The 12759-nt window shown below is 48.6% G+C and overlaps 6 protein-coding genes across 6 annotated transcripts; 3 read left to right on the top strand and 3 right to left on the bottom strand.

Moving 5' to 3' along the window:
- Nucleotides 1-112: 112 nt before the first annotated feature.
- On the bottom strand, nt 113-2334 carry ASPVEDRAFT_147654 (lysine--tRNA ligase KRS1). Its single transcript, XM_040808135.1, has 3 exons — nt 1985-2334; nt 321-1908; nt 113-256 (listed from the first exon to the last, which is right to left on the bottom strand). The coding sequence occupies exons 1-3, from the start codon at nt 2201-2203 to the stop codon at nt 246-248; spliced, it is 1818 nt and encodes a 605-aa protein (XP_040664197.1). The 5' UTR covers nt 2204-2334; the 3' UTR covers nt 113-245.
- A 110-nt stretch (nt 2335-2444) lies between these two features.
- Nucleotides 2445-5376, bottom strand: ASPVEDRAFT_59799 (putative dynamin GTPase; the record flags this gene model as incomplete). The annotated part of the gene is made up of 5 exons (XM_040815501.1): nt 2445-2911; nt 2978-3119; nt 3169-4689; nt 4789-5186; nt 5298-5376. 5 exons carry the CDS (start codon nt 5374-5376, stop codon nt 2721-2723), a joined length of 2331 nt encoding a protein of 776 aa, XP_040664196.1. The 3' UTR covers nt 2445-2720.
- A 652-nt stretch (nt 5377-6028) lies between these two features.
- Nucleotides 6029-8044, top strand: ASPVEDRAFT_37878 (mannose-1-phosphate guanylyltransferase). The gene is made up of 4 exons (XM_040811594.1): nt 6029-6429; nt 6501-6557; nt 6630-7796; nt 7849-8044. Exons 1-4 carry the CDS (start codon nt 6370-6372, stop codon nt 7873-7875), a joined length of 1311 nt encoding a protein of 436 aa, XP_040664195.1. The 5' UTR covers nt 6029-6369; the 3' UTR covers nt 7876-8044.
- A 153-nt stretch (nt 8045-8197) lies between these two features.
- On the top strand, nt 8198-8794 carry ASPVEDRAFT_80078 (uncharacterized protein; the record flags this gene model as incomplete). Its single annotated transcript, XM_040816810.1, has 1 exon — nt 8198-8794. One exon carries the CDS (start codon nt 8198-8200, stop codon nt 8792-8794), a length of 597 nt encoding a protein of 198 aa, XP_040664194.1.
- A 132-nt stretch (nt 8795-8926) lies between these two features.
- ASPVEDRAFT_37877 (uncharacterized protein) lies at nt 8927-10617 on the bottom strand. The gene is made up of 2 exons (XM_040811593.1): nt 9987-10617; nt 8927-9915 (listed from the first exon to the last, which is right to left on the bottom strand). The coding sequence occupies exons 1-2, from the start codon at nt 10146-10148 to the stop codon at nt 9211-9213; spliced, it is 867 nt and encodes a 288-aa protein (XP_040664193.1). The 5' UTR covers nt 10149-10617; the 3' UTR covers nt 8927-9210.
- Nucleotides 10618-10656: 39 nt separating this feature from the next.
- ASPVEDRAFT_37876 (putative oxidoreductase, FAD-binding) lies at nt 10657-12741 on the top strand. Its single transcript, XM_040811592.1, has one exon. It carries the CDS (start codon nt 10818-10820, stop codon nt 12654-12656), a length of 1839 nt encoding a protein of 612 aa, XP_040664192.1. The 5' UTR covers nt 10657-10817; the 3' UTR covers nt 12657-12741.
- Nucleotides 12742-12759: the final 18 nt, after the last annotated feature.

Genomic DNA, 12759 nt, shown 5'->3' with positions numbered 1-12759 from the left:
TTTATGAGCTGTTATTAAGTGATTTGACATTAGTGAAACGCCATAGAAAGAATACTTCTTATTCGCGGGAAGAAAGGGCTTGGTGAACTACGGTTTACAAGATCAGGTATAAACGCCGACAATGGAATATAAAATCTTGTTTTTATTTCTCAGGTTCTTTATTTATTTTCATGGAAGCCAACTAGCTCAATCGTGAAATGTCATATCGAGGCATCATTTTTTGCATGACTTAAAGTTTCTAATATCTATTTGTGGGCTGGACGACGCAAACAAATTAGCTCGTCATTTAACGATTAGGTTGTATTCAGGTGGGCACTTACGGATTCCCTCCTCGGGTTGAGGTTCGATGCCAACAATCTCAGCGGCAGACTTGCCCTCTTGTGCGGTCTTGTCATCCTTCATGAAGGGGAAGGCGAGGACCTCCTTAATACTGTAGTTATCCGTCAAGAACATGACGAGGCGGTCAATGCCCATACCCCAGCCACCGGTGGGAGGCAGACCGTATTCCAAGCTGGTACAGAAGTTCTCATCGATGATCTGAGCTTCGTCGTCACCCTGGTCTTTCTGGCGGGCCTGCTCTTCGAAGCGAAGGCGCTGGTCAAAGGGGTCGTTCAACTCAGTGTAGGCGTTGACAATTTCCTTCTTGCAGACAAAGGCCTCGAAACGCTCGCAGAGACCAGAAGTCTTACGGTGGTACTTGGCCAGAGGAGACATCATTTGAGGGTGGCCAGTGATGAATGTTGGGTTGACGCAAGTTTCCTCGATAAATTCGCCCACAAGCTTGTCCAGCATCCGAGCGTTAGTGAGGGGTGGTGAGCAGTCCACACCAGTCTTCTTCAAGACCTTCTTAAGGAATTCAGCGGTCTCAGCGGTGTGTAGCTGGTCTCCAGGAGGGAACTTCTCGCCAGTAGCCTCTTCAAGGGCAGGGATCATCTCCACGCGCTTCCATGGGGCCTGCCAGTTGACACGGTATTCTTCACCGGTCTGTGTGTGGAAGGTGGTCTCATAGCCACCAGTGATGTGCTTAACCAGGCCGGAGACAAGCTCTTCGGTCATGTTCATGACATCGTAGACATCGGCATAAGCCCAGTAAAACTCGCAGGTCGTGAATTCGGGGTTGTGGGTAAGGTCGATACCCTCGTTTCTGAACTGGCGACCGAGCTCGTAAACACGCTCGAGACCCCCAACGATGAGCATCTTAAGGTAAAGCTCAGGGGCAATACGCATAAATAGGTTCATGTCATGTTCGTTGTGGTGAGTGACAAAAGGCTTGGCTGTCGCACCACCAGCAATGGCGTTCATCATGGGGGTTTCAACCTCGACGAAGTCGCGCTGGTCCAAGAAGTTGCGAATGTACGTAACCATCCGAGAACGGGTGACCATAACATTGCGAGACTTGTCGTTCATGATCAGATCAAGGTAGCGCTGGCGGAAACGCTGTTCTTTGTCCTGGAAACCGTAATGTTCGGTTGGAATGGCGTGAAGGCAGGGCGCGAGAAGAACCACCTCGGTGGCGAAGATAGACAGCTCACCATCAGGTCGGTTCTTAGGGTTGCTACGACCAGGGAAACCGACGATACCAATGATATCACCTCTCCGGAGGTTCTCGTGCTGATCCTCAAAAGAAACAGCACCAGTAGCATGCTGAGCCTGTGCCACCACCTGCACCTTGACACCCTCGGCGCGGATATCATAGAAGATCAACTTAGCACCGGACGATCGCTTAGTGTAAATTCTACCGGCAATCTGGACAGCGGTTTCGGGCTTCTGCTCGCCCTTCTCCAGACTCTCATAGTCCTTCAAGAACTTGCGTAGGTCGTCGGTAACCTGGAACTTGTGGGGGTAGGGGTCGGGCTGTTTGGTCTCTCGGAGCTTGTTGATTCTCTTGCTACGGATCTCGAAGTATTGCTAAAATCAAGAGAGCACAATTAATTGATGCTCTTAAGAGGTTGGAAATGAAAAATAAAAACAAAGGATAACGCACGTTGGGGGTCAGGTTCGCCTCCTCCTCTTCAGCAGAGACCTTCTTCTGCGCAGCCTTGGGGGGAGCAGCAGCCTCCTTGTCCTTCTTCTTGGCTTCCTTCTCGCGCAGCTTCTGGCGTCTCTTCAGCTCGGTCTTGGAGACCTTTTCGCCAGTGACCTCATCAAGCAAGAGGTTGGCCATGGAGGCCTCGACCTCCTTGACGGGTTGGGAATCAGTCATAGTGGAAGGCTGGATTATCCGACGCTCTATTCACTCACGCCAAACGGTGTGAGCAAAAATCAGTACAGGTGGCGTCGGCCGTGGTTAACGAGATTCTCTTGAGTCGAAGTGGGAGGAGGAGACGGAGAAAGCGCGCCAAAGATTTTTGGGCCTGAGTCACCGCGGGATGGCTGTCATTGGGTACTCCGAGAACAACTACGAGCAATTCAGTCACTACAATCCCTGCATTCTTCTGCAATACTTCGAATTGCTAGATAGTGCCTCCTCTAAAATAATTCCTTCGCATGATTCATCCGACTCCTGTCCACCCCAGACCGTGCATTTGCCGCTTTCCAAAGATTTCAAGCCCCCCAAAAGAGGCAGGCAGGGCTTAGGGCACGGGCATCGAAGTGGGGTTCTTCGACGCCGATAACTGAACCCCGCCTTGAATCTTCTGGCAGTGTTGGCGACCAAGTACAAAATAACAGAATTTCTCTCCAGAATGAAAATATGATATTGCAATTAGCGTTTCTATTACTCACAAATCGTGAGATTGAGACTTGATTTCAGGCTTAACATCCATGGGATCGTCTTGCTCGTCGGCGGTTCCATTCTCCTCGTTCAACCATTCTTGCGCTTTCATGACCTTCTCTTTCTGCTTCTCGAAGTATTGTCGACGACGTTGGCGTTCAATATCCTCGGACATGAGCTCATTACAACGCTCCACGGCTAATATATTACACAGTTAGAGAATGTGCAGTTAAATTGGGTTTGGTGGGGGGGATCGAGACGAACCGTTTTCCGCCTGAATCCCTAGACCGTGCTCAATTGCTTTGACCAGGCTCTGGTGGCATCTGAAAAATAGCTTTGTGTATATAGATTGACAAACAGAGTCGACAAATCTCGAGCTGGCGGTTTCATAATAGCCCCGGGTTATCTAGATACAGTCAGCAACTGGAGCCATGCCTTGCAACTAAACGACGTACAGCCATCATTCTGACTTCCAGCGTGAACTTATCTGCACCCAATTCGGCATTCCCTATCTTCTTCTTTTCGCTCTCCCTTCGTGGGTCGCCAATGGGGTACTTATTAAAGAGGTCCAGGTAATGGTTAGCCCGGGCATCGAAGCGGCGCGACTCCAGATGTTTATAGGCTATAGCTGTAGCCTGGTCAAGTGCTGTAGTCGCCATCGTGAAAGGTTTCTCATACTCGATGCTGTATATTTCTTCGGCGTGAGCAAGGTGTTCAGCTCTAAGCTTCTTCAGATAGCTTCTGATTATTCTTTCAAGCTCTCTGAACAGGCCAGTCTGGTTGTACTGGATAAAAACGTTGTTCAATTCGCGCAATAGTGTGTCTCTCACAAGTTGATGGCTTGCATCAATGAAGACTATCATTGGCTGCTTCCAGTGGACGACACTCACTTGATTCAAAAAGTCTATGGCCTTGGGATTGATCTGTTGTGGGATTCCCGCACTCGCCGAATCCTTATTAATATCCCGAATTTCCTCCCAAGAGAATTCTTTCGCGGGTTTCATAAAATTGTCAAAGTGTGTAGTATGGTATCCTGATGGTTTCTTGGGCCTTCCTCCTGCGGTTGAGGACGGCGAGCCAAATACATCTTCTGGTAGTTTCCTCTTGGGTGAGCATTGGACAAACTCGCATTCTGAGTCGTCATCACGGCTAGCGGAAATGGATTGCTTATCAACCTCTGCCAGTACCTTCACTGTTGGGCGGGTTTTAGCCAAGGAGAGCTTGAAGTCTTCTGCAATATTGTACCAGAGTTTCTTCAGGGGATACTCCCTGGAGCCCCCGTCCATTTGATGGCGAATACATTCCTTGAATTCATACAGCTTTTCGCACAAGATGTATGGAACATTGGCCGATGGTGGAGCTGGGAGCTTCGAAAGCTCATCATCGATCCGAGTAGCCTTCTTGTTGATTTCTTGGATTATGGCTGGCAGGCATCCCTGGATTTGCTGGAACAGAAGTTTTGACAACGCGCTCTGTAGGCTCCGGGTTCCAAATCTCTCACGGTACGCTGCAAGCTCTGTTGACCATGGCCCAGACATAAAATATGCATCCTCCTCCTGTCGCGCCACCGAGTGCTCAACCGAAGGGTCCGGATTGTTGCGAACAACATAGTAGTCGTGCCCTAAAGCAAACTTATCACCTTCAAGGATTTCAATCCATTGGCTGAGTTCATCACCAGGAGGTATTCTATCCGGCTTTGTGAGAACCCCTAGAGCCCTCTGTTTCGCTCCACGGACGTCATTCATTATCCGGGCGGCACTACTATTCATCACATCATCTGTCATGGTAATTGTGAGGAGAACTATACAGTTATCCTGACTGATGTAGTCCTTCACGAGGTTCTCAACGAGGTTTACAAGGTAGCGTTCCTCATCGAATTCGACTTGGTTGATGACACCAGGCAGGTCGTAAAAGGACAGGCTCGGGAACCCTGGTGCCGAGATATCAAGCCTTACTATGTTGGGCGAGAATTTCACCTCACAATCAAGAGGATTGGTTTATGAGTTCTGTCCCGGAATGTAGTGAGCTGTCGGCCTCCCCGGATTGAGGATTGCAAGTTGTGCCCATCTGATCACTTCTTCGATCTGATCTTTGTTGGTGATTGTGATGAAGAATTCATCTTCCGGGTCGATAGAGACCCATGGTCCCAGAGGATGTGACTTCTTTGGCTTGCCTATCTTCCTGGAGCCATCATATATGTACCTCCTAGAGAGGTACACACGGCAAGTCCAAGATTGTCCAGCCTCACTCTCGGAAAGGTTAATTTCCATAGGACAACGAGTACAGGTACCGGAGCTCCTTGGAACTTTGATCTCACTCATTCCTTCAATGAGCGAGCTCTTTCCTGTGCTCTGATCACCAATCACACAGATCTTGGGTAACTTAATATGAGAATCTTCGATGCCAATATGACGGAGATCCTGAATCTTTTTGACGAGAACGGTCATGCTCTGTGCAAGGATATTAAGAGGCTCTGAGTAGCAAGGCTCAGTAAAGGACTCCATTGTAGGTATCGGATGTTGGGATGAAGCTATAGTCATATTAGGTTCCGTTGACATAGATTGGAGCGAAGACGATGGCTTACCTGGCATTGGGCGCTCTAAGTCTTCAATAGAGGGTTTCACATCGGGCGTAACACTTCTATGAAGAGAATGCGGTGCCATATTGCAAGAATATTTGTTCTCCTTTTGGATTGGACGGCAAAAGAAATACAGATAACCTAGTAATCCTCAACGCAGAGAGATGGGATTGGGTGGACATAAGCTGAATGGAGACAGCGATGCGGTAGAGAACAGAAAAATGGAGGTTGGAAGAGAAGAGGGACAGAAAAAAGAGAGGGAAGAGGGTGAGAAGAGGATGGGCGAAGAGGCGAGTGAATAAGGGCAGGCCAGTGTTATGTCTGAGACAAGGATTGAGTTTAAGAGACAACACTACTTGCAGCAGTGCATGCCTAAGGCTAAAGTACTAGTAGGAATTATTTACGGCAAAACAGAATGTAAAAAAAAATCTAGAGCTCAGTTGCCATTCATAAGTGTCCATTGGGCCCAAGTTGTGTTGGCGTATCCAAGTCAGGACGGAGTAGTATGATATTCCCAATTTGGATGGTTTCTAAAATATTGAAACTCCAGAACAGCATTAGAGGATTGAACTTTCCATATAACTGTTCAAACTATTCAATTGTCCTGAGTTTTGTTGAACAATATGTTCTGTTGACGAACTGATGCATAGTAGAATGGCAACTTGACACCTGGGAAATAAGGCGCATACAAGGTATCATCATGCCAAAAGCGGCGAAGCCCATGAAAGTCACATGGTAGCCATTGTTCTTTCTAAAAAGAAACCCGCAAATTTTGTACTGATTCCGGGGATTTAAGCTGGTGCAAAGAAAGAGCTCGATCTCTGGTGTTCCTGGGTCTGGAGCTTTAGTCGGTGGGCCTCGACCTGATCAACTGACTAGACGGGCACCTGTGAGGTCACTCCCCCTCGACGCTACATCTCCCCTGAATAAATATTTCTCCAGTACGACCTTGATCTTCGGATCTCAATTCCTCTTTGTTCTCGCGGCTGCTCCTTTCTATCTATTTACCCCCCTCAGACCGATTTCTTCTATCTTATCCTCCCACTCAATTCTAGCCTTTGCCCCTCATCCACCCACAATGCTTCAGGTGCCCGTGCGGGAACACACCAACGTGGCCTCCACCAAGGCCGTGATCTTGGTAAGTTTTCTATTCCCAACAGCTTTGGAATCATGTCTTCTCCTTACCGAAATTAACCATAGCGTTTTTAGGTTGGTGGTCCGTCAAGAGGAACTCGTTTCCGGCCTCTGTCTCTTGATGTTCCAAAGGTTGGTCTTTGCCCGAATCCAAGCTTCCCATACCGAACGCATGTTCCAATCTGACGCCAATTCCCGTTATAGCCTCTATTCGAAGTCGCTGGCCATCCGATTATCCACCACTGCCTCAAGGCTCTCGCCAAAGTCCCCGAGCTTCATGAAGTTATCCTCATTGGCTACTACGATGAGAGCGTTTTCCGCGACTTCATCAAAGACTCCTTCAAAGAGTTCCCCCAATTTCGGATTTCATACCTACGAGAATACACAGCGCTAGGAACTGCCGGAGGTCTGTACCATTTTCGCGATGCCATCCTAAAGGGAAAGCCGGAGCGCATCTTCGTGCTCAATGCCGACGTCTGCTGCTCGTTCCCGCTTGGCGAAATGTTGAGGCTGTTCGAGGAGAAGGATGCTGAAGCAGTTATTCTGGGAACACGGGTTCACAATGACGCGGCTTCAAACTTTGGGTGCATAGTGTCAGACTCCCACACGAAACGTGTCCTTCACTATGTCGAAAAGCCAGAATCACATATCTCCAACCTCATCAACTGCGGTGTTTATCTCTTTGCAACTGAATGCATCTTCCCATCTATCCGCAGCACCATCAAGCGACGAACGGCTCGCCCACGTCTACTGTCTTACCCTTCTTCCGATAATTTGGAGTCGTCCTTTGTTGGCGAGGATGATTCAACCCAGACCGAGGTCTTGCGTTTGGAGCAAGATATCCTCTCCGACCTTGCCGACAGTAACCGTTTCTTTGTTCATGAGACCAAGGATTTCTGGCGCCAGATCAAAACCGCTGGATCTGCTGTTCCGGCCAATGCTCTCTACCTCCAGAAGGCATTCCAGGCTCAATCGGAGGAACTCACCGCTCCTTCCGCCACCATTGTTCCTCCAGTCTATATCCATCCCTCCGCCAGCGTAGACCCAACAGCGAAACTGGGTCCTAATGTGTCCATCGGCCCCCGTGTAACTGTTGGCGCAGGTGTTCGTATCAAGGACTCGATTGTTCTCGAAGACGCAGAGGTCAAGCACGATGCATGTGTTATGCATGCAATCATTGGGTGGAGCGGGCGAGTCGGGGCCTGGGCCCGTGTGGAGGGAACCCCGATTCCGAACGGAAGCCACTCTACCAGCATCATCAAGAACGGTGTCAAGGTGCAGAGCATCACCATCCTCGGGAAGGAGTGCGGTGTGGGTGACGAGGTCCGAGTTCAAAACTGTGTTTGTCTGCCGTATAAGGAACTCAAGCGCGTAAGCCATCCCGATTCCACGTATTATCTATAGAAGCTGACCCAAACTCCAGGACGTTGCCAACGAGGTTATCATGTGAGGCATTTAAGCGTATCATCTCATCAATATTAAACTAATACCACCAATTTTTTGACAATCAAATTATTATGTTTATATATATTCACTAAAAAGCTTTGGTGTATATTTTCTGGTACCCAGTGAATAAATCCTTTAGACAAAGTAAAGAACGCAAACAAAGCCTTTATTCCACTTTTAATTAATTACATGTCTCAATCATTCTAAGTGTCACAGATCCCTTGTTCATGGGTTGATCAAGAATATATATAAACTCTGCCTTCCGAGCAAGTTTATTATAACCAAACTGTCTGGGACTAATCCAATAAGCTCCAGCAACAGCAAAAATGACTTGCACGACATATTCAAGCATGTGTGAACAGTGTAAGTCCCATTATACTAAGCTCCGAGAGCAGGGCCGACAAGCAGCAAGTCTTGAATACAAAGCAGGGACCTACCCAATGGTCTTCAAGTGCAAGACCCTAGTCAAGACTGTCACAGAGGTCCCCACTGTCGAAAACATTGAAGTAGTCTTGAAGGAGGTGAAAAAGAGGCTTAAGAAGCACTACAAGAAGAAGAAAAAGGAAGAGTTTGGGGTGTACATCGATGGCTACCATAAACTAAAGGGGAACCTCCTGACAATTTATACGAACGTCCTCATTGACTTCCCTTGTAAGATTGATCAAGACGATGATGCGAGGATCTGGGCACTGAGTTACTTTCCGGTTGAGGTCAAGTATAAGCAGCCCCAGCACCTACAGAATGGGAACTCCGCTGCGGATACGGACTCCCGGGACTCGAAGACTGACCAGACAGTCCATTTACTATGGGCAGACTGGGAGGTAGTGTATCCTAGGAACGAGCACCATTTATGTGAAACACGGCTTGAGTTTTTCATGAAAGAGGATGGCCCAATGTCGTCTATCATTACTCGGGAAGAATGACCTCCTGATTTTGCCGTTCATTCCCTTTCGGGTTCGTCTCTAGTGTAAAATCTGAAATTCGTGCACTTCCTTTCTCAAGCTGATCAGTCTTTCCACATATGTCTGTGGTAGCACAATCCTTTAAGGACTCAAGCACTGAGTAGTACGATGGATTCTGTATATTGTCGATTATAAAATTATCTAACTAAGGTTCTCGCTCAATATTGATATCATGAATGTCCGCAAGCCTTTCCACCATGGAGAGTACCCATAGGGGAAAATATATAAAAAATTCAAAGCCATAATATAGAAGACCATAGATATAAACCTCGCAAAACGCAGCACTGTCGTCAAGTCAACAAAGAAGTAAAGCCACGACAACTAAAGCAATGTCAATGGAAGTTTTGCTAATAACCCACTGACCCAGTTCCAACTTTTCACCTATACATCACAGGATCAGAACTCGTTTGCTGCCTATAGAAATTATCGTAAGCACTCATCCTCGTCCCCGGGTACATCTGTTGCGGCTGCGAGTGCGGGGCCGGCCCATCAGAATACGGGTCACTAGTATACGACGGCGGCGGCTGATGCGCCGGTCTGCTCTCGCCAATATCCATCGACTCCGAACGCCCTCTATAATGCGCAGGCGTACTCTCATATCTCCCATTAGAAACAAGCGGCGAGCGATCGTCCTCCATCATCACCGGGCCCATATTCGAATGCGGGAACGAGTCCGAAAGGGTGCTGGGGTCCCGATTATGCGTGCCAGTCTTATACTCTGCCAGGTTGTGCCCTTCGAGAGCCATGGGGTCGTACTCGCCCAGTCTAGTTTGACGACGGTAGGCGACGACATCGAGAATTATGGATGCGACGAGGCCGAAGGCGCCGATGATGGTGAATGTGAAGAGGGCCTTGAATGTCCGACAGACGGAGATGCCTGTTGATGTGGCCCAATAAGTTGCGTTACATGTTGTTAGGATTGTGTGCGAGAGCGCCCAGGCAAGGAGAATGAAGGCGACAGCCCAGACGACGAAGACGATGGAGTTTGTGACTAGGGAGAGGCGTGGAGAGAGGCCATAGCAGCAGTGGATGAGGGTGGTTAGGATGAGGTTTAGAAGAGACAGGAACGCGGCGATTATCAGCTAATAACATAATTAGTACTGCGTGAAGGCGATAAAACAAAAGAAGATAGTAAACGCGAGTTCAAGCTTACAATGAGGAAGGCCCAAGGGAATTTCTGATCAGCATTGTGGAGGTTGTAGGCAAAGACGGCGAGGATGATGGCGACAACGAGAGAGGAAACGAAGACGGTAAAACGGATGATGTGGAAGGGCAGGGCCGGGTATTCGGAGGGTTTGACGGACTTGCGACGCATGGTTGCGATGTCGACGGTTGTGTTCAGAAGAGAGGTGTCAGATGTTGGTGTCGTAAACAATCACGGCGATCGAAGTCAAGGTGTGGGCGTTGGCATACCGCACTCGGCCGGCATTCGTTCCTCAGGAATGTATCCAGGGCTGTTTCTTGAGCCAGCAAGAAAGAATGAGTATTGGAGTGGAATGAAGATGGAAAGACAAAACACGAAGCACGTCAGGAGAGGGTCAGACTCAGGCTGAGCCTGAGTACGAACGTCTATCAATCTATTTTAAGCCAACCATGAAGATGTGCTGTGCTGCCAGGGCAAAGCCTCTCTTGGCCCCATAAAAAAAAACACCCGCGCGCTCCACCGGCCACGAATCGCTCCTCCACTCGCCCCCCAGCCTGAAACAACATCAACCCGGTCTCGATCAATCTCGACTTTCTTCTCGTTTGACACTTGATGGTTTTACCAACGCGGTGGTTTGGTGGTTTGACCGGTTGCTTTAGCCTCTCAAACGGCGCGCCAACACCGTTTGAATCCACGCCACGAGGCTGGTGCCGTGGATGAGACACCAAGACTGCGGCTCGTGTTTAGTTCCCCACACTTCGCCGGCAGAGTTCAGATCAACGCTGCCCAGTGCCCACACCGCACCATCTTATATCATCGTGCGGGAGGCCTATTTTCACCATGGCAACTGTTCTCACGACCTCAATACCCTGGCATGATGGCGAACGCGATATACATCAGCTACTACGGGTCCCCGATCAGGACAATCCCACTGTGCCTTTCCTGAGCCCTGGCGCGGGTCTACTGATGAAAAGGTCGCCGTTGCTCGCTATCGGTGCTTTGGATCGGGATGGGAGGCCTTGGTGCTCACTCTGGGGTGGAGAGGAGGGCCTCGCAACCCCAACGTCTTCCTCTAGTTTCGACATTAGGACACCTGTCGGGGAAGCTTATGATCCGGTGGTAGAAAGCTTATTGCTTGATTCCACCGCGAAGAGTGGGCGCCTGGTTTCGTTTCTAGCGGTTGATCTAGAAAATAGGAGGAGGGTAAAATTGTTTGGTAGAATCACCGCTGGATCGCTGAACGTCGCAGATGAAAGTATTCGCGCAGCCATTGCCCAACTTACCGTCCATGTAGACGGTAGTCTCGGTATGTGTTCTCGTCAATTGAGATCAAAGTATCTTTTAATGCGTCGACTAGGTAACTGTCCAAAATATTTAAATGCGAAACATATCGTCCCCGCTCGACCTGATCCAAAGTTGATTTCGGAAACTGCTCAGTTGCACCCTGACGCCATTAAGCTCCTAGACCGTGCAGATTGCCTGTTCATTTCGTCTTCGCACGAAACCCAGGATATGGACACCAACATCCGTGGTGGGCCTGCCGGATTTGTACGAGTTGCCTCCAACGAACCTGGTGGTGCTGTGCTCGTTTACCCAGAATACTCTGGGAATAGACTATACCAAACTCTTGGGAATATACGGACGACTCCACGGGCAGGCTACGTCTTCCCGGACTTTGAAACAGGCAATGCATTATTTATCACAGGTAAAACAGAGATTCTGGTTGGAAAGGATGCGTCTTATATCCTTCCTCGCTCGAATATCGCCGTCAGAGTGACCGTCTCGGTGGCTCGCTTTGTAGAGAAAGCACTTTCGTTCCGAGGATTCCCGGGGAAAATGTCTCCATACAACCCTAGCGTCAGATATCTGTCAACGGAGAAGGTGTCTGCTGCAGCTCTAGAAAATCGTGAATCATCTGTTACAGCAACGATGGTTGGGAAGGAGATCATCACGCCATCCATTGGCCGATTTCGATTCCGCATATCAGACCCCCAGAAAGCTGGATCATGGAAACCGGGGCAATATGCAACATTTTCCTTCTATGATGAACTGGACATGGGATACAGCCATATGATGGATGAGGACCCATTGAGCCTCAATGACGATTACGTCCGCACATTCACAATCTCCTCATTTCCAGGCCACGGACTGCCCGGTGGAGAATTCGAAATAACTATTCGAAAACATGGAAATGTGACCCGCTACCTGTTCCAGACGAGTGATAGAGCTGGACTCGAAGTGCCTCTGACGGGTTTTGGGGGCGACTTCCGACTAACGGAACAAAGCAGTGGTGTGGTGCCTTTCATAGCAGGAGGAATTGGGATCACACCCGTTCTCGCCCAGCTATCGATTATTGATATTAGTGGACTTCGACTTTTTTGGTCCATCTCGATAAAGGACATTGCTCTGGTGCTGGACACCTTCAAAAGATTCCCAGAATTACCTAGTTCAACGACCGTGTTCGTCACAGGGCTTGACTCTCAGGGTGAACAGATCAGTGCTGAAATGGAAGCAGTCGCTTCGTCCGGAGCACGAATAGAACGCCGGAGGATAGAGGCTCGAGACCTCGATCTCTCACTATCAGACACATGGTATTTCTGTGGCAGCCCTGCTCTGAAAGTGCCCGTGTTCAATTGGCTTGCGGATAAAAAAGTAGTATATGAAGATTTCAATTATTGAGCATTATATTAACATTAAAAAATATTGTTAAAAAAACATTTCAATTGTCCGATTTGTCTGATAAATGATCTAGAAGAAAAAGCAATCCCAAAATTCAAGGGAC

The sequence above is a fragment of the Aspergillus versicolor genome (genome assembly GCF_001890125.1).
Source record: "Aspergillus versicolor CBS 583.65 unplaced genomic scaffold ASPVEscaffold_2, whole genome shotgun sequence".
Lineage (NCBI taxonomy): Eukaryota > Fungi > Ascomycota > Eurotiomycetes > Eurotiales > Aspergillaceae > Aspergillus > Aspergillus versicolor.
Note: the sequence above shows the minus strand (reverse complement) of the source record. Positions and strands in the feature narration are given on the sequence as shown.

Excerpts from the sequence above, each read along its gene's own strand:
- ASPVEDRAFT_147654 (XM_040808135.1), bottom strand. The coding sequence starts at position 2,203 with ATGACTGATTCCCAACCCGTCAAGGAGGTCGAGGCCTCCATGGCCAAC. Across the intron at positions 1,909-1,984 it reads AGGCGAACCTGACCCCCAAC|CAATACTTCGAGATCCGTAG; the intron begins GTGCGTTATCCT and ends TCTTGATTTTAG.
- ASPVEDRAFT_37878 (XM_040811594.1), top strand. The coding sequence starts at position 6,370 with ATGCTTCAGGTGCCCGTGCGGGAACACACCAACGTGGCCTCCACCAAG. Across the intron at positions 6,430-6,500 it reads CCACCAAGGCCGTGATCTTG|GTTGGTGGTCCGTCAAGAGG; the intron begins GTAAGTTTTCTA and ends TAGCGTTTTTAG. Across the intron at positions 6,558-6,629 it reads TGTCTCTTGATGTTCCAAAG|CCTCTATTCGAAGTCGCTGG; the intron begins GTTGGTCTTTGC and ends TTCCCGTTATAG.
- ASPVEDRAFT_37877 (XM_040811593.1), bottom strand. The coding sequence starts at position 10,148 with ATGCGTCGCAAGTCCGTCAAACCCTCCGAATACCCGGCCCTGCCCTTC. Across the intron at positions 9,916-9,986 it reads TCCCTTGGGCCTTCCTCATT|CTGATAATCGCCGCGTTCCT; the intron begins GTAAGCTTGAAC and ends TTATGTTATTAG.
- ASPVEDRAFT_37876 (XM_040811592.1), top strand. The coding sequence starts at position 10,818 with ATGGCAACTGTTCTCACGACCTCAATACCCTGGCATGATGGCGAACGC.